This window comes from Ceratotherium simum, chromosome 19 (genome assembly GCF_057802395.1).
Source record: "Ceratotherium simum simum isolate JZ-2026a chromosome 19, ASM5780239v1, whole genome shotgun sequence".
NCBI classification, from domain to species: domain Eukaryota; kingdom Metazoa; phylum Chordata; class Mammalia; order Perissodactyla; family Rhinocerotidae; genus Ceratotherium; species Ceratotherium simum.
The window spans coordinates 57,239,595-57,262,633 of record NC_141918.1 but is presented as its reverse complement, the minus strand read 5'-3'; the positions used below and the strand labels follow the sequence as shown (position 1 = coordinate 57,262,633).

Here is a 23,039-nt window from a genome sequence, read left to right as displayed (position 1 = left end):
CTAATCCTCCTCTTTTTGCTGAGGAAGACCGGCTCTGAGCTAACATCTATTGCCAATCCTCCTCCTTTTTTTTTTACTCCCCCAAAGCCCCAGTAGATAGTTGTATGTCATATTTGCACATCCTTCTAGTTGCTGTATGTGGGACGAGGCCTCAGCATGGCTGGAGAAGCTGTGCATCAGTGCGCACCCGGGATATGAACCCAGGCCACGAGTAGCGGAGTGCGCGCACTTAACCGCTAAGCCACGGGGCCGGCCCGACCTTGGCCTTATTTTTAATGCAAAGATTAGGAGCTCCTAAGCTCCTAAGGAGGAGCTTAGGCCTAGTTATGTGGAAGCATGTTCTCCAACTGAGCCTGTGCAAGCGAATACCCTCCTCTCCCTTTTGAATATTCATTCCTCAAATAAAAGTTCCTGCTTCCCTTTGTTCAGGGATGCCATGACTTCGGAAATGATTCCTCATGGCCTCCTATTTGCTGCAAATACACTTCACTTTGTGAGACAACTTCCACTGGTATAGAGTCTTATTTAACTCACCAGGAGGCAAGCCCACTTGGCTCAGTAACACTACCACATGGATGAACCTTGAAATCTTGAAAACATCATGCTAAGTAAAAGCAGTCAGTCACAGAAGACCATGTATTGTACGATTCTGTTTATAGGAAATGTCAAGAACTGGCAAATCCGTAGACAGCAAGTAGATAACTGGATGCCAAAGGCTGAGGGGTTGGGAGATGGGAAGTGACTGCAATGGGTTTCCTTTTGGGGTGATGAAAATATTCTAGAATTAGATTATGGTGATGGGTGCACAACTCTGTGAATCTACTAAAAACCACTGAATTGTACACTTTAAAATGGTAAATTTTATGGTGTTTGAATTATTTCCATAAAGCTGTTTGAAAAGGGTGATGAAGCTAATGTTTGCTGAACATTACTGGTGTCAGCTATTGTGCTAAGCATCTTATACACACTTTTACCTCCCTCCTCATAACAACTACTATGAGTTGGTTATTTAGCTTATTTTCTATATTAAGAACAAAAGTTAAACTCAAAGAAACTGAGTAAATAAACACAAAGGGAGCAGAATGGGATTCAAACAAAGGTCTAACTTTAAAGCTCATGCTCTTTTCATTATACCAATATTTAAATGTGCACAAGCTGCAAAATTTGCCACAAAGTTACAGAACCTCAAATTTTATAAACATTGCTTGCTTTTGAGGATTGAACGCTTGTATTCGCAGATTGAAGACTACAGGTTTCTTCAAAAAGAGACTAATTTAAAACGATCGCTTTATTAAAAATAGCAAATTTCACAGATACTCATTTAACATTTTGTTTTCACTGGCCATGGGAAAACACAGCACGTGTACTGATTGTCTAATGTAAACTGAAGTTGGGCCGCCACAAAAAGCCTGTGCGTCATAAACTTAGGCTCACACTGGACTAAGTCTGTGCGCTCGGGAAGGAAGAATCCCGCAGCCCGATCAACCAGGTTTAGCACAGCGCATTTCAAGTATAACCCCGTAAGGCAACAACATAAAGTACAGCAGCACAGCGTCGGTATCACATTTCCTGATCAAGCTTCAACAAGGCCTCGGCCTCCAGTTACAGTGAATTACAGCAAGTCAACTTTACTAAAAGCAGTAGGTGAAAACAATCATTGCAATTGCACTTCAATTACTTTAATTCCTTATTGTGGAAGATGGTTCTGCTACTGGATTCAGCTGGAAAAGTAAAACATGCTGCTTGTCTTCAAACCACAAGAAAGCAACTGTCTTTCATTTTAGCTGGTAGAAGTATTTGTAACATCTTGTGCATCTGCCAAATGGAGTTTTTGTCTGAAGTCATCAGTTAAGAAGATTTTCTATAATGAGTACTTCTTTTAAATTTCTGGAAATTACACTCAGGAAGTAAGAGACAGAGGTATTAAAAAAACCAAATATGTTTAAAGGGAAAGCACTTATGTTGCTACTGAGAAACTGAGATGTGATAAGACTTTTTAAATGTAAGTGAAGTAATTATACTATGTCTAGAATTTGAAGACTTTAAACATATCACTGAATCAAGACTTTGTTCCAGGTTCTTACACAACACAGAATTCTTTTAATGCAGCTAGAATCATGTTCATGGTAAGGAGCTGATTAGAGGCAAAGTATGAAAACTTACTGGACTTAAAAAAAATTCATTTGAGAAGACAATACCACTTTATTATCCTTGGGAAAACAATTTCTTTGTAAAAGTCAAAAATAAAATCATCCTAGCTCTAAAGCCCTTCCTATAATCCTCTGAATTATTGAAGAAGATTGGAAACAGGATGGAATTCCTGCACACATTCCCTTCCTTTGTCATCATCATTGTTTCACCGTCCTCTTTTATCTGTATGATCCACCTGCTGCCTATTCTTTCAAGACTCAATTGAAACAATGATATAGATATGTTGAGGACAACTAAATGCTAGCAATTCACGTATGGCAGAGGTTGCAAAAATGTACAGACAGGAGTACCACCATCAGAGACATTCTCATCCAGTCAGAAGGCTGAGATTTAACACACAAAAATCAGCAGATAACAAAATAAAGCAGAATGCTAGTTTGAGGTACAAATGAAATGCTTTATGGAAGTGGTCAGCTTCAGTGTTATCCGATAAGGAGACAGGGGAGGCCAGAGCATCTCTAGGCAGGAAGTGCGACCCGAACAGAGGCACTAAGGTGAGCACAAACATGTGCTCTTGGGCATCTGGAGAACCAGCATGGGGGGAATGAAAAATATTACAGGAAGTATAGGTTGTGGTCAAATTATTGAGAGCCTTTAAAATGTCTGACATGGTAAAAAACTTGCTAAGAAATAGTAATGGCAAAATGAAAGTGATGTTTAGAAAGAATAATTTAGTGGCAATGTCCGAAGTCTACAGGAGCATGGTCCAATAGAAATATAATGCAAGCCACAGATACAATTTTTAACATATATTTTATTCATACTAATAATCAGAAAATTATCATCTCAACATGTAATCATTATGAAAAATATTGAGATGTTTTACATTCTTTGTTCATACTGAATCTTTGAAATCAGGTGTGCATATTATACTTATAGCACATTTCAAGTACTCAGTTGCTACATGGCTAGTGGCTGCCACATTGGACAGTAAAGCTCTAGAGCTGGAACAGAAATTTGAAAGGTTATGGAATCAGCTGATGAGGGTAGAGAATGAAGGAAGAATAAAAGGCAGAACTAATGATGCCTGACAACTAGCTGTAATTAAGAGATGGCAGATCGTTTCATGTTCACGTCCAGGCTCAATGCAGATAGTGCCATGACTGATCAGCAATGTTTGCCACAGTCATGGAAGGGATTTTTAAATAACCTTGGAGATAAAAATAACAGAAGCATTGATGACAGAGAGGGGAAAGTTTTAGTACAGGCACAACATTTATTACAGATGAGGAAATAAGGGTTGCCAGACTTTGCTCAAGGTTACACAGCTGCTAACCAAGATCTGAAACCAACAATCCAGAGCCCATGCTCTTGTATTCTACCTCGCTGCCTTGTTGAACTGCAGTGGCTGAATCGAGGAAAGCTGTGAGAAAAATAAGTCTAAATGTTTAACAAAACTCAGCTAAGAGGATAGGAGATACTTAAATGTCATAAGCTATAGAAAGAAGATAAAGCTTAGGACGAATATAAAGAAAAGAACAAAGAACCAGGAACTACTCCTAAGAAAAGCCCCCTAATTAACTCATATCTCACCCCCGTATTTAAGTCTTTCTTGGCAATGATATCTTACATTAATCTCCCCACAGTGTATGTGCCTTCTCAAAACCTTATTTTCTTTATCTGTAAAGTGGGGAGTATAACACCACCTACTTCCAAGGGTAGGACCAAACGAGATAACGAGTGTAAAACCCTTCATAAAATACTTGGCAAATAGTAAGTATTCAATAAAGATTAGCTATTAATTGCTATTACTGGATTTGTATATACTTCTCTATTTCTTCATTGCTGTTGCTGCACAATTCAGCAATTAATACCAGTATATGTATAGCAATAATGGTAATTTATATATATATGTTCTATGTATTTTGGAAACTTTTCATATACACATCATTACATATAGCAATTACCCCATATTACAGAGGACACTCTGAGATGTTAAAAAATCTGCCCAAGTTACATTATCAGAATGTGGAACCAAATTTCAAAAATTAGATCTCTTGACTTTGCAACCAGTACCTGTTCTAGTATCTCACCGTGTGGTTCAAAGGGATGTCTTCCCCCTCAAATTAAATGATTTTATAGGCAGGATCACTTCTTATTGTTCTTGTATATTTCACATTGTGCCTATCACTATGTTCAAAAATACATTTTGAAAAGTTCCTGAAATAACTGTTTTAATGAAATGTCAAAACCTGAATATTTCATATATGCCTTGGTGGTTTCCTTGAAGCTAATCCTATAATACACTTTTTTATGCATCTGAAATATTCTATGTAATGATACTAAATTAAGTATAGTATATTATGTCTGCAAATCCAACTGCCATTTAGCTTAAGAATCTAAGATTCAAGATATACAGCAACTAGCCTAATCCTCACTTCTCTTAATTAAAAAATTTTCTTTTAATTTGTTTAAAAAAATCCAAAAACAATATAAAGCAAAGCAGAAGAAACCAGAAACAAAATTTCAGCATAAAAAACAACTAAGAATTCTATTTGGAAACCACAGGGGCAGAGGCATCGCCCCAGTCAGTACCAGCCCGTGTTTCTGCTCACTTGACTGGGACTGATCAGCAGAAGCTATAAGTGAACCTCCACCGCTGACACCAGGCAAAGGATACATGGAGGAATTCAGTTCTTCTAACTGCAACACAGAGAGACAAAGTGGACTTTCATTTTATAAGATAAATATCTTAAGTAGATAAATGTGTACATATTTAAATAATTTTTCATTTAAGCTTTCTTTAAATGAAAAAGCAAAATATTAAAGAAAAATCTTTCCAAAAATCTCCAGCTTTAGCATAGCTTTAGCATTTATTACACAAGAATATGAGAAGAGAATTAAACCAGATGATAAAAACCAGAGTTTTATAAGTATTCTTAAAACCATGCATAATTATAATCATCTTCAATAATAGTTTTTAAAAGAAAAAAGTTGCCATTTTAATGATCAAAATCTTTAAAACCTTTATGAATTACAAAAAGATTTCACATGACATTCGGTTTTCAGTATGAGGTAGAATTAGTCACCCCTATTTTACAGAGGGAAAAATCTTAGTTATAGAAATGTTAAGTAAATTGTCCAAAGTTACACAGTTATAACCCAAACGCAGACCGTGGACTAAACAAAGTCTTTCTGGTCTCATTTGGTGTTCTTTTCATCATACCATAGTCATTCTTCTAAATGTATTGCAAATTAAGCTTATATTTGTTAAAAGGAATTGGTAAAAGGAAATACTTCCAAGACTGAATATGGTACACTTGAAATCAAAAGTATAGGCTTGAAATTGTTCAAGTATGGGCATATAATTTCCCTCACATTTACTTATTCAAAAGATAAAGAAAAGCAACAGAAATTGACCCTTTTTGTCATTGGTGAATATGGAAACTATTCTGAAACTAAAATATATTGAATTCAATTTTTCTTTATTTTGGTTCCAAAACAAGTTTAAAGAGGCAAATTTATGTAATACTTCTCAGTATAAGAATCATACGTGTTGTTATGGGATGAATTGTGTCCTCCCAAAATTCATGTTTTAGTCCTAACCTCTGATACCTCAGAACGTGAGTGTATTTGGAGATAAGGTCTTTAAAGAGGTAATTAAGTTAAAATGAGGTCACTGGGGTGGGGCCTAATCCAATATGACTCAGGTCCTTACAAGAGGAAATCTGGACACAGGCACCCACGCAGAGAAGGAGAACGCCGTGAGAACATGAAGACAGCCGTCTACAAGCCACAGAGAGAGGCCTCAGAAGAAACCAACCCTGCCACACCTTCATGTCCAAGTTTGGGCCTCCAGAACTATGAGAAAATAAATTTCTGTTGTTTAAGCTACCTAGTCTATGGTGTTTTGTTATGGCAGCTCTAGCAAGCTAATATACCTGGAATGTGCTAAATTACCATAAACACCAAACGTAGTTCTGTATTTAAAAATGAGTCACTACCACCTGAGTAAACAATATAAAATGTATTAATTATGTCAGTCTTCTGATATACTATCTTTCCATATGTTAAGATCTTATATATGTGCGGAAGTGGATATTTCACTTTTAGATTTGCCAGCATTCTCAGAATATATGCTTAGATGTAAATATGGTAATTTCCTTAGACTGTATTTCTTTAAAAAAAGAGTAACATACAACATGGATGAAACTTGAACACATTACACTAAGTGAAAGAAACCAGACATAAAAGGGCACGTATTGTCTCATTCCACTTATATGAGATTTCCAGAATAGGCAAATCCAGAGACAGAAGTAGATCAGTGGTGGCCAGGGCATGGGGAGAGGGGAGAATTAAGAGATCCAGGGCTTCTTTCTGGGGTGATGAAAATGTCCTGGAATTCGACAGTGATGTTGTCTGTACAACATTGTGAATATACCAAAAACCACTGAATTGTATGCTTTAAAGTAGTTAAAGTGGTGAATTTTCTCTCAAGAAAATTTTATTAAAGAAAGAATAAAGAGAAGCAACTATACTCACATCAGACAGAAGCCTATCCAGATTGGAGTCACTGGCTGTTTTCCTCTTGTCCTCAGGAAGCTCCTCTAACTCCCCATAGAGCTCCAAATTCAGGCGAGCTAACTTCTCCTGCATCCCCCGGACGTGCTCCATCTGCTCAATGGAACATTCATTTCCTGGGGGACATCCCAGAACATCAGTAAAGATGAGCGTAGTTCAAACTAACTGTCTTGAGGAAAAACTTTCAAACTCTAGGTGCTCAAAAGAAATCAGTTTTATTTCTTTTGTAAATTACACCATTAATGACTACATATTTTCTGTGTATAATTACAAATCAAATTTCTGAGCAGGAAAATAATGACAATATAAGAAATGACCATGGGTGCTAAAACACATCAGATAGGAAAGATTGTTTTTAAAAAAACCAAATCATCTCTTAGGTAAAGAAAACATATTTTTTCAATAGTAATATCAAATATAGAACTGATAGCATCATCTAACCATGTCCAATTTGACAACTGCCATTTGAACTGAGTGTCCCAACATTTTATAATAATCTGAGTGAAATTAAAAGTCCTATAAGCCATAAGAAACGATGAAATCCAGCCATTTGTGACAACATGGATGGACATTGAGGGTATTATACAAAGTGAAATAAGTCAGAGGGAGAAGGTCAAATACCGCATGATTTCCTTCATTAAGTAGTAGATAATAACAACAATAAACAAACACTTAGAGACAGAGATTGGATTGGTGGTTACCCGAGGGGAAGGGGGGAGGGAGGAGGGCGAAAGGGATAATTCGGCACATGTGTGGTGATGGGTTGTAATTAGTATTTGAGTGGTGAACATGATGTAATCTATGCAGAAACAGAAGTATAATGATGTACACCTGAAATTTATACAATGTTATAAACCAATGTTACTGCAATAAACAAACAAAAAAAGAGTCCTATAAGAACTTCAACCATGAATCATTTTGCCAATCAATTATGTATTCCTCCTTTAAGAAATATGAATGAAAATATTTATGAAGAATGTTATGAGGCATGAGAAACGCAATGTAATATTTTCAATTGTATACAGCAGTGCAAGACAACTTAACTGCTAAAGCACAGGTCTTACAGTATTTATTGACCAGAGTCCTCTGAGGTGGCATTATCTGTCCAGAGCAACTAATGGACATACATGGCACATTATATGTTTTCCTACAGTTTAAGTACAGCCCCTGCAACCTATTGATACGATGATCTTTTTCCAAAAAACTTTGGTTTTCTCAAAGGTATACTGTAGCTCAGCTGAAGTTGATGTATCTTGAATAGGAATTAATGTAAATTACACTATAGTTTCCTCTATCCAGCTTTATATCATCTTCATAAATTGACTATATTAAATTACATTAAAGACTACTAACAATTTTGAAGCTAGTTACAGCTCTTTCAAAATCATACTTTCTTCATATTTCCTCTATTTTAGTGATGTTTTTTAATCATTAGTAACCTGGAAGGCCAAGTGATACCTCAACAGATATACACGTGTGTGTATACATATATACATGTGTGTACACACATACATACACGTGTGTACACATATAGACATGTGTGTGTACACATAGATATACGTGTGTGTATATACATATATATACTTACACACACACACACATAGAGACAGACAGAGAGGAGAACAATACAGAGTAAAAATATAAAGACGTAGAAGATATCACAAGGAGAAAGAGAAGAGATTCAGAGGATGAACCAGGTGAACTAACATGAGAACAATAGAAGCTCCAAAAGGATAAAAAGGAACAGATGGAGGAGAAATGAATGAACAATAGAAAAAATGTTCCTTGGGCTGGCCCGGTGGCGTAGTGGTTAAGTTCGCGTGCTCTGCTTCAGCGGCCCGGGGTTTGCTGGTTCGGATCCTGTGTGCGGACCTGTGCACCGCTCATCAAGCCATGCTGTGGCTGCATCCCATATACAAAATAGAGGAAGATGGGCACAGGTGTTAGCTCAGGGCTAATCTTCCTCAGGAAAAAAAAAAGAAAAAAAGAAAAATGTTCCTTGAGACGAAAGATGAGTTGGCAGAAATGAAGGAGCTCACTGATTCCCAGGCAGGATTGATAAGAAAAGATTCAGTCCTGAGGAAGGAAGTCAAGATGGCGCCGTAGGCAGACTCTGAACTCACCTCCTCCCGCGGACTCAGCCAATTTACAACTACTCGTGGAAAAATTACCCCTGAGACAGAACTGAAAACTGGATAAGAGGAACTCCTGCAACAAGGGACGATCCTAACTGAGGTGGAAGAGGCGAAACTCCCTTCTGGAGAGGAAAAACACCGCCTTCACAAGCTGCAGCGCCTCACGGCCGCAGGGAGCAGCACACAGGTATGCAGCCCTCCCTGGAGGAGCGGGGCCCTGAGTGGGGGAGCGCCCCCCCTGTGGGCATTTTGTGGACTCAGCACAATCAAGACGAGTGGCATAATATCGGACTTTGCCTGCTACTAAAACATTGGGGAATACCCCCAGAAAAACTGGTTCACAAAGAAATTAAAACTGGCTCTTAAAGGGCCCATGTGCAAACTCACCCATTTCAGAAAGCAACCTAAAATCACCAGAAAAAAGGTGCACAGTGCTTTGTTGAAAAGAGACACACCTGATAGGCCCTGAGTGCATCTTGGTGAGAGGTGAGACCTCTCCAGGGACTAGGACATTGGCGGCGGCCATTGTTGTGGCCTGGTGTGGGCGTGCTGACACAGACGCCATTGGAGTTCTCCCTGAGGCCTGCTAGCCCAGGGTCTGCCCCACCCGCTAGAGCACCGACTTAATCCAGCTCAGCCAGGGTGGGCAGCCCACCCTAGAGACTGGCCCCACCCAACAACAAGCCCTCAGGCAATTTGTGGGTCTGCATAGATTGGTGACTGGATTCTCTGCAGCCTGGCAACTGAGCCGACTTGAGCGGGGCAGGGTGTGCACAAGGAGCGGGTGGAGAGTGTGGGGCGGTGGCGGGAGCCTGTGTGGAGAGACTGGGTCCGCTTCGGGAGGTCGGGGCGTGCACACAGGGCAGGACTGTGTTGACTGTGTGTGTGGACCTGTGGGTGGCAGGGCTTGTCAGCTGCAGAAGACTTGTGCTTCTCCAAGACCCACATAGGGGGTTTGCCCCACCTTCCAAAGCCTGAAACAATTGGGTGCTCCCGTGCCTGAGGCCAGCGCCACGCAGCTGCAATCCTCAGAGAGCTGACAAGAGACCTAAAGGCTGGAGGCTTAGAGCAATTGTAAGGCCCTGAGCCTAACAAACTGCCACGCTGGGGGCATACTCATTTAAAAGAAATACTGCAACACAAATGTGGTATTAGAACTTGCAGCCAACTGTGCTGGGGCTCCCCACACCTGATAAAGAGACTGAAGGGCCCACAACAACTACAAGCAGCTGAGCATTACAACAGCTGGCCAGGAGCATAACTCGGCCTCCCTGGGTGCCTACAGGGAGAGCAAACAGGCCATAACAGAAGGACACATGTAGCCCACATAGGGGTCACCCCTGGAATATTGAGAACTGAGGGAAGCACACTGCAGGCCTCCTAAGCCATCACTTGCATAAGGTCACCTATCCAAGAGCAGGACACGTAGCTGACCTACCTAATACATAGACACAAGCACAGGGAAAGAGGCAAAATGAGGAGGCAAAGGAATACATTCCAAGTAAGGGAACAGGACAAAACCCCAGAAAAGGAACTAAGTGAAACAGAAATGAGCAACCTACCTGACAGAGAGTTCAAACAAAGAGTGTTAAGGATGCTCACTGATGTGGGGAGAAGAATAGATGAACTCAGTGAGAATGTCAACAAAGAAATGGAAGATATAAAAAAGAACCAATCAGAAATTAAGAATACAATACTGGAAATGAAAAATTCACTAGAGGGACTCAAAAGCAGAGTAGAGGATACAGAAGAACGGATCTGTGAGCTGGACGAAAGACTAGAAGAAATTACCCAAGCTGAACGGTAAAAGAGAAAAGAATTAAAAAGAGTGAGGACAGTCTAAGGGACCTCTGGGACAACATCAAGTGCACTAACAACCATGTTATAGGTGTCCCGGAAGGAGAAGAGCGAGACAAAGGGGCAGAGAGTCTAATTCAAGAAATAATAGATGAAAATTTCCCTAACCTAAGGAAGGAAACAGACATCCAGGTACAGGAATCACAGAGAGCCCCAAACAAGATAAACCCAGGGAGGCCCACACCAAGACACATCATAATCAAAATGTCCAGAATTAAAGATAAAGAGAGAATCCTAAAAGCCGCAAGAGAATGTCAAGTTACGTACAAAGGAAACCCCATAAGGCTATCAGCTGACTTCTCAGCAGAAACCTTACAGGCTAGAAGAGAATGGCATGATATATTTAAAGTGCTAAAAGGAAAAAACTTACAGCCAAGAATACTCTACCCAGCAAGGTTATCATTCAAAATGGAAGGAGAGATCAAAATTTTCCCAGACAAGCAAAAATTAAAGGAGTTTGTCACCAAGAAACCAGTGCTACAAGAAATGTTGAAGGGACTGATTTAAGGGGAAAAGAGAAGACCACAAATAGGAAAAATTATCTATTTCCATGATAAGAGGGTAACGGATACAAATGCACAACAAAGAGGTTAGATATGATATCAAAAACATAAAAGGAGGGAGAAGGGGAGTTAAAAGAGTAGAGCTTTCAGACAGAGGTCAAACTAAAGAGACCATCAATTCTGTATAGAAGAAGAAAGGAACAGAGAAGGACTACTAAAACACTGAGAAAAAAAAGTTAAAAAATGGCAGTAAGTACATACTTATCAATAGCTACTTGAAACGTCAATGGACTAAATGCTCCAATTAAAAGGCACAGGGGGGCTGATTGGATAAAAAAACAAGACCCATATATATGTTGCATACAAGAGACACACTTCAGACTGAAAGAACTCACAAACTGAAAGTGAAGGGATAGAAAAAGATACTCCATGGAAATGGCAATGAAAAGAAAGCTGGGGTAGCAGTACTCATATCAGACTAAATAGACTTTAAAACAAAAACTGTAAAAAGAGACAAAGAAGGGCATTACATAATGATTAAGGGAACAACCCAACAAGAGGATATAACACTTGTAAATATCTACGCACCCAATGTACGTGCACCTAAAGATATAAAGCAATTATTAACAGACATAAAAACAGAAATAGACAGTAACACAATAATAGTAGGGGACTTTAACACCCCACTTACACCAACGGATAGATCATCCAAACAGAAGATCAATAAGGAAACATTGGCCTTAAATGACACACTAGAACAGATGGACCTAGTAGATATATACAGAGCATTCCATCCAAAAACCGAAGAATACACGTTCTTTTCAAATGCACATGGAACGTTCTCCAGGATTGATCACATATTAGGCCACAAAACAAGTCTCCATAAATTTAAGAAGATTGAAATAATACCAAGCAGCTTTTCTGACCACAACGGTATGAAACTAGAAATCAACTATAGGAAGAAAATCAGAAAAGCCACAAATACGTGGAGATTAAACAAAATGCTACTGAACAATGACTGGGTCAACGAAGAAATCAAAGAAGAAATAAAAAAATACCTGGAGACAAATGAAAATGAAAATATGACATGCCAGAATTTATGGGATACAGCAAAAGTGGTTCTAAGAGGGAAGTTTATAGCAATACAGGCCTATCTCAACAAACAAGAAAAATCTCAAATAAACAATCTAACAATGCACCTACAGGAACTGGAAAAAGAACAAACAAAGCCCAAAATCAGTAGAAGAAGGGAAATAATAAAAATCAGAGCAGAAATAAATGAAATAGAGACCAAAAAAACAATAGAAAAAATTAATAGAACCTAGAGCTGGTTCTTTGAAGAGATCAACAAAATTGACAAACCTTTAGCTAGACTCACCAAGAAAAAAAGAGAGAGGGCACAAATAAGTAAAATCAGAAATGAAAGAGAAGAAATTACAACAGACACCTCAGAAATACAAAAGATTATAAGAGAATACTATGAAAAGCTATATGCCAACCAATTCGACAATCTGGAAGAAATGGATAAATTCTTAGAATCATACAACCTTCCAAAACTGGATCAAGAAGAAATAGAGAATTTGAATAGACCAATCACCAGTAAGGAGATCGAAACAGTAATCAAAAACCTCCCCAAAAATAAAAGTCCAGGACCAGACGGCTTCCCTGGTGAATTCTACCAAACATTCAAAGAAGACTTAATACCTATCCTTCTCAAACTCTTCCAAAAAATTGAGGAGGGGGGGAAGCTCCCTAACGCATTCTATGAAGCCGACATTACCCTTATACCAAAACCAGACAAGGACAACACAAAAAAAGAAAATTACAGGCCAGTATCACTGATGAACATCGATGCAAACATCCTCAACAAAATACTAGCAAATCGCATACAACAATACATTAAAAAGATTATACACCATGATCAAGTGGGATTTATTCCAGGGATGCAGGGATGGTTTAACATTCACAAATCAATCAACGTGATACACCACATTAATAAAATGAAGAATAAAAATCACATGATCATCTCAATAGATGCAGAGAAAGCATTTGACAAGATACAGCATCCATTTATGATAAAAACTCTGAATAAAATGCGTATAGAAGGAAAGTACCTCAACATAATAAAGACCCTATATGAGAAACCCACAGCTAATATCATCCTCAATGGTGAAAAACTGAAAGCCATCCCTCTAAGAACAGGAACCAGACAAGGATGCCCACTCTCACCACTCCTATTTAACATAGTACTGGAAGTCCTAGCCAGAGCAATCAGGCAAGGGAAAGAAATAAAAGGGATCCAAATTGGAAAGGAAGAAGTGAAACTGTCACTATTTGCAGATGACATGATTTTATATATAGAAAACCCTAAAGAATCCACCAGAAAACTTTTAGAAGTAATAAACGAATATGGTAAAGTTGCAGGATACAAAATCAACATACAAAAATCAGTTGCATTTCTATACACTAACAATGAAGTGGCAGAAAGCGAAATTAAGAATACCATCCCATTTACAATTGCAACAAAAAGAATAAAATACCTAGGAATAAACTTAACCAAAGAGGTGAAAGAGCTATACATGGAAAACTATAAAAACATTTCTGAAAGAAATTGAAGAAGACACAAAGAAATGGAAAGATATTCTGTGCTCTTGGATTGGAAGAATTAACATAGTTAAGATGTCCATACTTCCTAAAGCCATCTATAGATTCAATGCAATCCCTATCAAAGTTCCAACAACATTTTTCACAGAAATAGAGCAAAGAATCCTAAAATTTATATGGAACAAGAAAAGACCCCGAATAGCTAAAGGAATCCTGAGAAAAAAGAACAAAGCTGGAGGTATCACACTCCCTGATTTCAAAATATACTACAAAGCTATAGTAACCAAAACAGCATGGTACTGGCACAAAAACAGACACACAGATCAATGGAATAGAATTGAAAGCCCAGAAATAAATCCACACATCTACGGACAGCTAATCTTTGACAAAGGAGCCAAGAACATACAATGGGGAAAAGAAAGTCTCTTCAACAAATGGTGTTGGGAAAACTGAATAGCCACATGCAAAAAAATGAAAGTAGACCCTTACCTTACACCATACACAAAAATTAACTCCAAATGGATTAAAGACTTGAATGTAAGACCTGAAACTATGAAACTTCTAGAAGAAAACATAGGCAGTACGCTCTTCGACATCGGTCTTAGGAACATATTTTCAAGCACCATGTCTGACCGGGCAAGAGAAACAATAGAAAAAATAAACAAATGGGACTACATCAAACTAAAAAGCTTCTGCACAGCAAAGGAAACCATCAACAAAACGAAAAGACAACCTAACAATTGGGAGAAGATATTTGCAAACCATACATCTGATAAGGGGTTAACCTCCAAAATATATAAAGAACTCATGCATCTCAACAACAAAAAAACTAACAACCCAATTAAAAAATGGGCAAAAGACCTGAACATACATTTCTCCAAAGAAGATATACAGATGGCCAACAGACACATGAAAAGATGTTCAAAATCATTAACTATCAGGGAAATGCAAATCAAAACTACAATGAGATATCACCTGACGCCCGTCAGAATGGCTATAATTAACAAGACAGGAAACAACATGTGTTGGAGAGGATGTGGAGAGAAGGGAACTCTCATACACTGCTGGTGGGAGTGCAAACTGGTGCAGCCACTATGGAAAACAGTGTGGAGATTCCTCAAAAAATCAAGGATAGAACTACCATATGATCCAGTTATTCCACTGCTGGGTATTTATCCAAAGAACTTGAAAACACCAATGCGTAAAGATACATGCACCCCTGTGTTCATTGCAGCGTTATTCACAATAGCCAAGACTTGGAAGCAACCTAAGTGCCCGTCAAGGGACGAATGGCTAAAGAAGATGTGGTATATATACAGAATGGAATACTACTCAGCCATGAGAAACGATGAAATCCAGCCATTTGTGACAACATGGATGGACATTGAGGGTATTATGCAAAGTGAAATAAGTCAGAGGGAGAAGGTCAAATACCATATGATTTCCTTCACTAAGTAGTAGATAATAACAACAATAAACAAACACTTAGAGACAGAGATTGGATTGGTGGTTACCAGAGGGGAAAGGGTAGGGAGGAGGGCGAAAGGGATAATTCAGCACATGTGTGTGGTGATGGGTTGTAATTAGCATTTGAGTGGTGAACATGATGTAATCTATGCAGAAATAGAAGTATAATGATGTACACCTGAAACTTATACAATGTTATAAACCAATGTTACTGCAATAAACAAAAAATTAAAAAAAAAAAAAGAAAAGATTCAGTCCTAAGCATATCCTGGTAAATGCCTAAACTTTAAAGATAAAGAAAAAAAATCTTTCAAGCATCAAGACAGAAAAAAATTACCTACTAAGAAAGAGTCGGACTGGCAACTGACTTCTCATCTGCAACACGTACAGAGAGCAACCCAACGAATCACAGATTCAATCCAAGAACACAAGTCACAGAGGAGTAGGGGCAGGGAGCGAGCTGGGGAGAAAGCAAAGAAGTAAAGTGATCCAAAGATTACACCTCAAGGGTGGGAGAGAAGAGGGGAGGAGAGGGGCAAGTGGAGATATTCTAAAGATACCACCTTATTGGGCTGGGGTAAAGCAAGGAGGAAGGGATGTAATAAACATCTCTGTGCAATACATAGTGCATTTTAATGTCTTCTTTTCAAATAATAGTATAACCAAGCCTGGAAATCCAGCACTATAAGAAAAGACAGACATACATGAGCACCCAGAAATCAAAGACTTTAACAAGGTTAAGTATACCAAAACAAAGTCCACAACATAATAAATTTGGTAAAAAACAAAAACGAAAACAAACCACAGAGGTCAGAGGCTATCTACAATATACAGGGGCTCTCAACAACTAACAATAACAACAGAAGGATAAACAACCAAATAGAAACTGGGTCAAGGTCTTGCAAAGAGCAATCCAGCTGCTTAGCAAACACACACAGATATTCAAACCCCACAGTGATAAAGAAATCTCACTTTACACCCAGAGCCTGGCAAAAATGAGAAGATTGGTAAACCTATTGCTGGTGGCAATTCAGGGAAAAGCGTTTTTTCATAAACTGCTGATGGAGACTAGAAGTGCAACAACTCTTTTGGAAAGCAATCTGGATATTGTTATTAAAGTTAAAATTGCACATGTACTTTGACCCAGTAATCCCACTTATGGGAATCCACCCCAAAGAAAGAAAAGCTCCTGCATAAGGATACTGCCTACACGTAAAAAGATGTTCACTACATCAGCTGCCCAGTGGCTCAAAACTGGAGACAAAGTAAATGCCCTTTGATAGGGAAACGGTTGAATAAACTAGGATATATTCACAACCTGGAATATTATGTAGCCATTAAAAACAAGAATGAATTAGAGCTATACCAGGTGACCTGGAGAGATTTTCATCAAATATTGTTTAGTGAGGAAAGCAAGATACAGAAAAGTATATATAAGATACTATTTGTATAAAATCAAGAAAACAAAAATCCTTGTGTGCATGTTCATATTCATTTGTATTATAACCCAGAGAAAAATATGAAAAGATTCACACCTGGACTTTAACACGGTTGTCTGGCTGGGATGAGGGAAGGTGGAGCCAATAGAGTGAGCAGGAAGGGGATCAGGAGGCCATGGAGCAAAAAAGTGGGGGAGGGAAGACAGCACTAAACCCAACACGTACACTGATGACATTTATGCGTCTGTGTGAGATTCTGTATGTGTGCATTCAGTAATTTGAAAACTGCTTTAAAAATACAGGGAAAGAATTTTATCATCAGAAAAAGCTTGTAAAGTAAGGTGCAAGCTGAATATCAAAAATCTGACCATATACTTTGTGACTAATTTACAAAAATACCTCTTCAGACTTTTTATTGGAACAATTAGTCAACCGTTCTTATATCCTCATGAAAGAACAAGAAAACCAGATTCTTTCATGTTTGAAAGCCAGGAATCATGGGCAAGAAACAAGCTAAGGCTTAAAAACGACCTCATGATGTTACAAAACTAAAACACTAAGTCTTAATACTTTAACTGATGTAGAATCTTCCTTTTCTTTGTTACACTTTCAAGGCACTTAGTCCGTAACAGCAATCTTACTTTAACATTCCAACTAACTCTCCCTTTTTAATAGAAGAAAACAACACTCTTAAAAGGAAGTGCAAAATGCACGTGGAAAATAGGACACAAACATCTTAAGAAGAAAACAGTACAGAGAAATGTTTCTTGCTTACCAAACGCCTGAAGCTTTCCCGAGTGGAAATCATTCAAGAGGCTTAGAAGGCCCCTCTCCATCTCCTGAACGTCTGAGACATCGGTGAGAAAGGAGTGCTGAATGGGGGTGGACTGCGCGCCCTTTCCTTCTCCACCCTGAGGTCTGGTCTTTTCTTTCACCACTCTGCAAAGAGGATGCAATGAAAAATTAATTGGACATAATTATCTTTAAAAAGAGACAATTATATCTTTTCAGGCTCTTCTAGATTAAGCAAAATTAGTGAATTAGGGGCTGGCCCCGTGGCTTAGCGGTTAAGTGCACATGCTTGGCTACTGGCAACCCGAGTTCTGATCCCGGGCACACACCGACACACTGCTTGTCGGGCCACGCTGAGGCCGCGTCCCACATACAGCAACTAGAAGGATGTGAAACTATGACATACAACTATCTGCTGGGGCTTTGGGGAAAAAAAGGAGGAGGATTGGCAATAGATGTCAGCTCAGGGCCGGTCTTCCTTAGCAAAAAAAAGAGGAGGATTGCCATCGATGTTAGCTCAGGGCTTATCTTCCTCACAAAATAAATAAATAAAAGTGCAATCCCCCCCCCAAAAATTAGTGAATTAAATGGAATTTCCCTTAAAAACAAGAAATCAGAACAAAAGCAAAACTAAATAAAACCAGTAATTTTAAGCCAGAAACCAAAACAATAGGTTGTGAAAATCTCAAACAAATGTATAAAATATAACTGCTAAGGCATATAAAAAGTTTGAATAATACATTTATAAAATATGCTAATTCTTTGGATTGAAAAAACTGAAGAGAGAATTAGTAAGTCTTCTTACTATCCTATGTTTCATATTTCACTTCTCAGTAAAATATATTACACCTTTCCCTTCCAAACTTTACCCTATCTGTTCCTCGGACTATCAGGTGTTCAATAAGTTGTTATGGGGCCCTATTCAGGAGCTGACACTATGCCAGATACCAGGTACACAAAGATGCACTCAGCATCACACACTGCACTGAAGAGGCCCAGTCTGAAGTGAGAGGAGGACAAATAAATTCATAATCACCATATGATGGAGTGCTAAAACCCGCTATCATCCTTGACTCCTCCAGCTTCCCAAGGCCCCCACCTGCAGTCATGAAGTCCTACTGATTAAACCCACAAATATATGTCTAATCTTTAGTTCTCTCCTTCTCCACTGCCACTATCCTATCTGGTTTTTCTTTTTTTGTTGTTGAGGAAGATTCGCCCTGAGCTAACATCTGTGCCAATCTTCCTCTATTTTGTATGTGGGTCGTCACCACAGCATGGCCACCGACAAGTGGTGTAGGTCTGCGCCTGGGAACTGAACCTGGGCCACTGAAGCAGAGCATGCCAAACTTAACCACTAGGCCATGGGGCCGGCCCCTATCCCATCTCCTGACTGAACTACTCCAACAGCTTCCCAACTGGTCTTCCTACCTCTGTGTTGTCTCTGATCCCTCTTCCCTCCCGAGAGAGCAGCCAAGTCATTATTGGAATGTTCTTTCCCAACTGTCTTTGGCTATGTCCCTTTTGTTTCCTCAAAGAGAGCATGAGATCACCATCAAGGCAGCAATTTTGTCTCTTCTTCTGTGTAAACCCAGAGGCTACAGAGTGCTGTATTACTTCCTTAACTGCCTCTCCATGATGAGCTTGCAGTAGGAGACAGGTTTATTTAATCATAATTAGAGGGGCTGGCCCCGTGGCTTAGTGGTTAAGTGTGTGTGCTCTGCTACTGGCGGCCTGGGGTTCGGATCCCGGGCGCGCACCGACGCACTGCTTCTCTGGCCATGCTGAGGCCTCGTCCCACATACAGCAACTAGAAAGATGTGCAACTATGACATACAACTATCTACTGGGGCCTTGGGGAGAAAAAGGAAAAGGACTGGCAATAGATGTTAGTTCAGAGCCAGTCTTCCTCAGCAAAAAGGGGAGGATTAGCAGGGATGTTAGCTCAGGGCTGATCTTCCTCACAAAAAAAAAAAAAAAATCATAATTAGAAAGAGGACCGAGATTACGAAATGCTTTTTCTCTAAAGATCTTATTTGCTTTCCAAATATCTAATACTACAAAATACTCATATATATACAGCAGTAATACGTAACACATTTAAACTTGTCACTCCTGTTTCTTTAGAGTCTGAAGACAAATGATCTTCACCAAATATTAATAATGATTACTTCTAGGTGGTGTGATTTTAGTGTTTTAAATTTCTTCTTTGAACTTTTCCTGTTTGAATTTTTACAATAAATACAAATGAATGAAAACAATGAAACCACTCTTTTTTAAGAATAAAAACTACCAAAACTCAAACACTCAACTTAGTTTTAAAAACAACCCATATATCTTTTTTCCCATTCTGACTAGCTCATTAACTTTGTCTACAAGTTTTCTTCGTCTGTATACTTTAATATGAGGCAAAGTAAAGGCCTTCAAACCAGTCATTCATTTTGCATTTTCTAATCTCTATAACCTTTATAAATTTTTTCTAAATCACATATAATCTGGCCTCAACTGTTTTAAAAGTCAAGCCAACAGACAACCTGTTATAAGAATTAGTGGATTTAGCACTTGTTTTAATAGCATTTTGCTATGATAACGTGAAAGAAAAGAATTCACCTTTTTAACTTTGGTCGCTGTGAAGTTGACTGTGATGCAGGATTTGAAAACCCTGTGCTTTTACTAACTGGAATGGCATTTTTTTTGGCATTAACAACCTGAGTAGAGTGGGCACTAAAAGACTTAGGACTCCTCCTCTTCACTTTCCGTTCCTCCATTGTTTTAAGGTCCTTGTTACACCAAGGCCAGCTTCTTATGACCTAAGGAAATACAGCAAAATTATACATGTATGCTACAATATGCCAAAATGAAAGAAGTTCAAAGATCCACTTCGTGGGCTGAAAGAGGATCAAGAATTTCAGAGGTCATCAGACAAAGTTAGAACAAGGATCCCTTAAGTTTAACCTACCATACTGTGTACAAAGCAGCCCTAAGCAGAACTGCTTGTTAGAGAAAATTTTTTTTCACGATTTTCTTTATTTAGTCATCCTACAAATATCTACCCTCTTCCACTTGCCAGGCACTATTCTGGGCACTGGGGAGATGGCACTAAACAAAACAAGGTCCCTGCCCTCAAAAAGCTGACATTATAGAGGGGAACAACACATAAAAGAACAATCAAAACAGTCACGTGATATTCCCACCTTGACTCCAGCTTCAGGCTGGCGTTCGCCTCGCTTCTAAAACATAGTCTTAGAAGAACCAACTAGACTCAAACGGATGTATAACTGACAGGGGTATCTGCCTTTTAACTAGCGATTACAAACCCTACTTCAACTACCAAGCAGAAACTCAATTTCTGCCTAGGGATAGTCCTGATTCCAGTTCATTGATGGCGTGAAGTTCTATAAAACTAAACTTGTTCCAAGACTATTTTGAATATACTTTCTCTACCTATTTCCAAGGAAACATGAAACTTTATTATTATATGTTTACTTTTCCTAATATCAAAAGTTACACTATGAAGTTACAGCTGGCCCTTCCATAGAGAATGTAAGGTCTTCTATTTATCCAGTACTTTCCCTTATTTTATGTATTAACCAGCTTTATTTTCCTAACAGCCACCCATCTAAAACTATCTTTCTACATTTCCTTTACATTGATGCACAATATTAAATTCTTAATTATATTGTTTCATGTGTCATAATACGAGAAATTTATGTGGCTATTTACCTCATCAGACTGTCAAATGCCTCAGGAGCATCAGGCCTTTTTTTTGTATGTTGGGTTGAATTTAATCATGCTATGAGCATTCAAAAAGATTCAAATCCACTAATGTCACTCCCAAAATAATTACTTGAGAATTTTAATGAAAACAGATTCTTTTCTACTGTCTGGACTCGACGCCGCTAGCATTGAGATTTAAACCACTGAGCTCAGCTGACTCAGGCTGACTCTAGCCAGTCTTCACTAGAGCTATGGCACCTCCAAAGCAGCAAAGGCTTTAAAGGAGAGGCTCTAATCCCAGATACCAAATGTATATCCGCTTAAATCCTAACAATTTTTCCTTTAAGAAGCATTGTTAGTAACAGAATAGGCATTTTGGCGCTGTTTCAGCATGCAACATAAATTAAATGAAACTGTAAAAAACGACTGAATAGAGACGATGGGATACCAGTTCTCCGAAGAGGCAAGGATCTGTACACGTTTATGATACACATAAGCACATGGGCCTTCAAATTTAACGATGCTAATACACATTTGGTCATACAAAAAAATAAAACCTAGAAAGCAAAGCCACGCAAATAAACCAACAGTGGTCTAAACTGCTTGAAATGTATCCCTTTTTGGAAGGTAACACCTGTCACAAGCGCACGGAAATCCTTCCCGCACACCAAGGAGCAGGGAACCTTCTAGAGAAGGAGGCCTTCGTATCCCGGCTCCCAGTTACTCACACCTCGGGGTTGAGAGCGGAACCACGGCCTCTAGCAGGACCACGAGGAGTCCCTGTCACCTCATCCCCTCCGCCATCAGCCGGCGCGGTGACCCTTCACCCCAGAATCAGCAGGTGCCAGAGCAGGTGGTGGCAGGGCCTACAGGGGGACACTGAGGGTGCCTCTGCTTCCGCTTCATACCTGAGGAAGAAGGGGATCGGGGTCCTCCTCCTCAACCGGCAGAGACCCCCGAGCCTCCGAAGCCACCGCCGCAGCTGCAGCCGCCGGCGCTCCCGCTGCCGCCCGAGCCGGGCTCACATCCCACACCCCGCGCCACCACAGCGCCCTCTGTTTACGGAAGTGACGCAAGGGGGCGGAGCCTGCGTGCCCCCCCCCCCGGCGCGAGCACCGCCCCTTCCGGCGCCACCAGCACCGCCCCCGCCTCAGCCCCCGGCACCGCATCTCCTCGGCCGTCCGGCCTCAGCTGAGCCTTCGGCGGGCGTGGAAACAAAAATCCACAGCGGGGCTTTTACTTTGGGTCTGGGGTCCACAGGCAGCAGGGATAAGGGGCGTCGGTGGAGGTAGGAACGAGAAATACCCCCTTCCGGAAGCTGCCCCGCCCCTTCGGCGAGCGGCGGCGCCCAAGGACTACAGCTCCCAGCAGGCTCTTCGGGAAGTCGGGGGCGGAACCTGGCGTCGCCATAGCAACCGTTCCCCGATTGTTTCCGCCGCGTTGCCAGGACCTGGCCAGGTAACCAGCCTCGGCTGGGAGGGCCGTGAAAAGCCGCAGTTCTGTGTAGCCCCGATGCTGTGCCCCTAAATGAGATCCGATTACTACCACTGTTAACAGCTCCTCTGTTCAGGCGCTAGATACACGTTGTCTCTAAATCTCACTGCAGTTGTATGGGATAGGTGTTACAATCCCCGTTTTAGAAATAATGAATCTGACACTCAGAAAGGCTAATAAAGCCGCGTCTCTGTCGCCAGGACAGTTCTTCCCTACACATACTGCCTGTGGAGAAGGAATTGCGGATTGAGAGAGATGGAACTATCCTAAATGAGGGCAGAAATCCATGTTCATTCCCT

General features: G+C 39.8%; 1 protein-coding gene across 1 annotated transcript; it reads right to left on the bottom strand.

Moving 5' to 3' along the window:
• Positions 1-1,270: 1,270 nt before the first annotated feature.
• On the bottom strand, positions 1,271-22,415 carry CCDC28A (coiled-coil domain containing 28A). Its single transcript, XM_004422365.2, has 6 exons — positions 22,155-22,415; positions 20,140-20,339; positions 17,513-17,676; positions 6,694-6,848; positions 4,832-4,854; positions 1,271-1,835 (listed from the first exon to the last, which is right to left on the bottom strand). Exons 1-6 carry the CDS (start codon positions 22,413-22,415, stop codon positions 1,781-1,783), a joined length of 858 nt encoding a protein of 285 aa, XP_004422422.2. The 3' UTR covers positions 1,271-1,780.
• Positions 22,416-23,039: the final 624 nt, after the last annotated feature.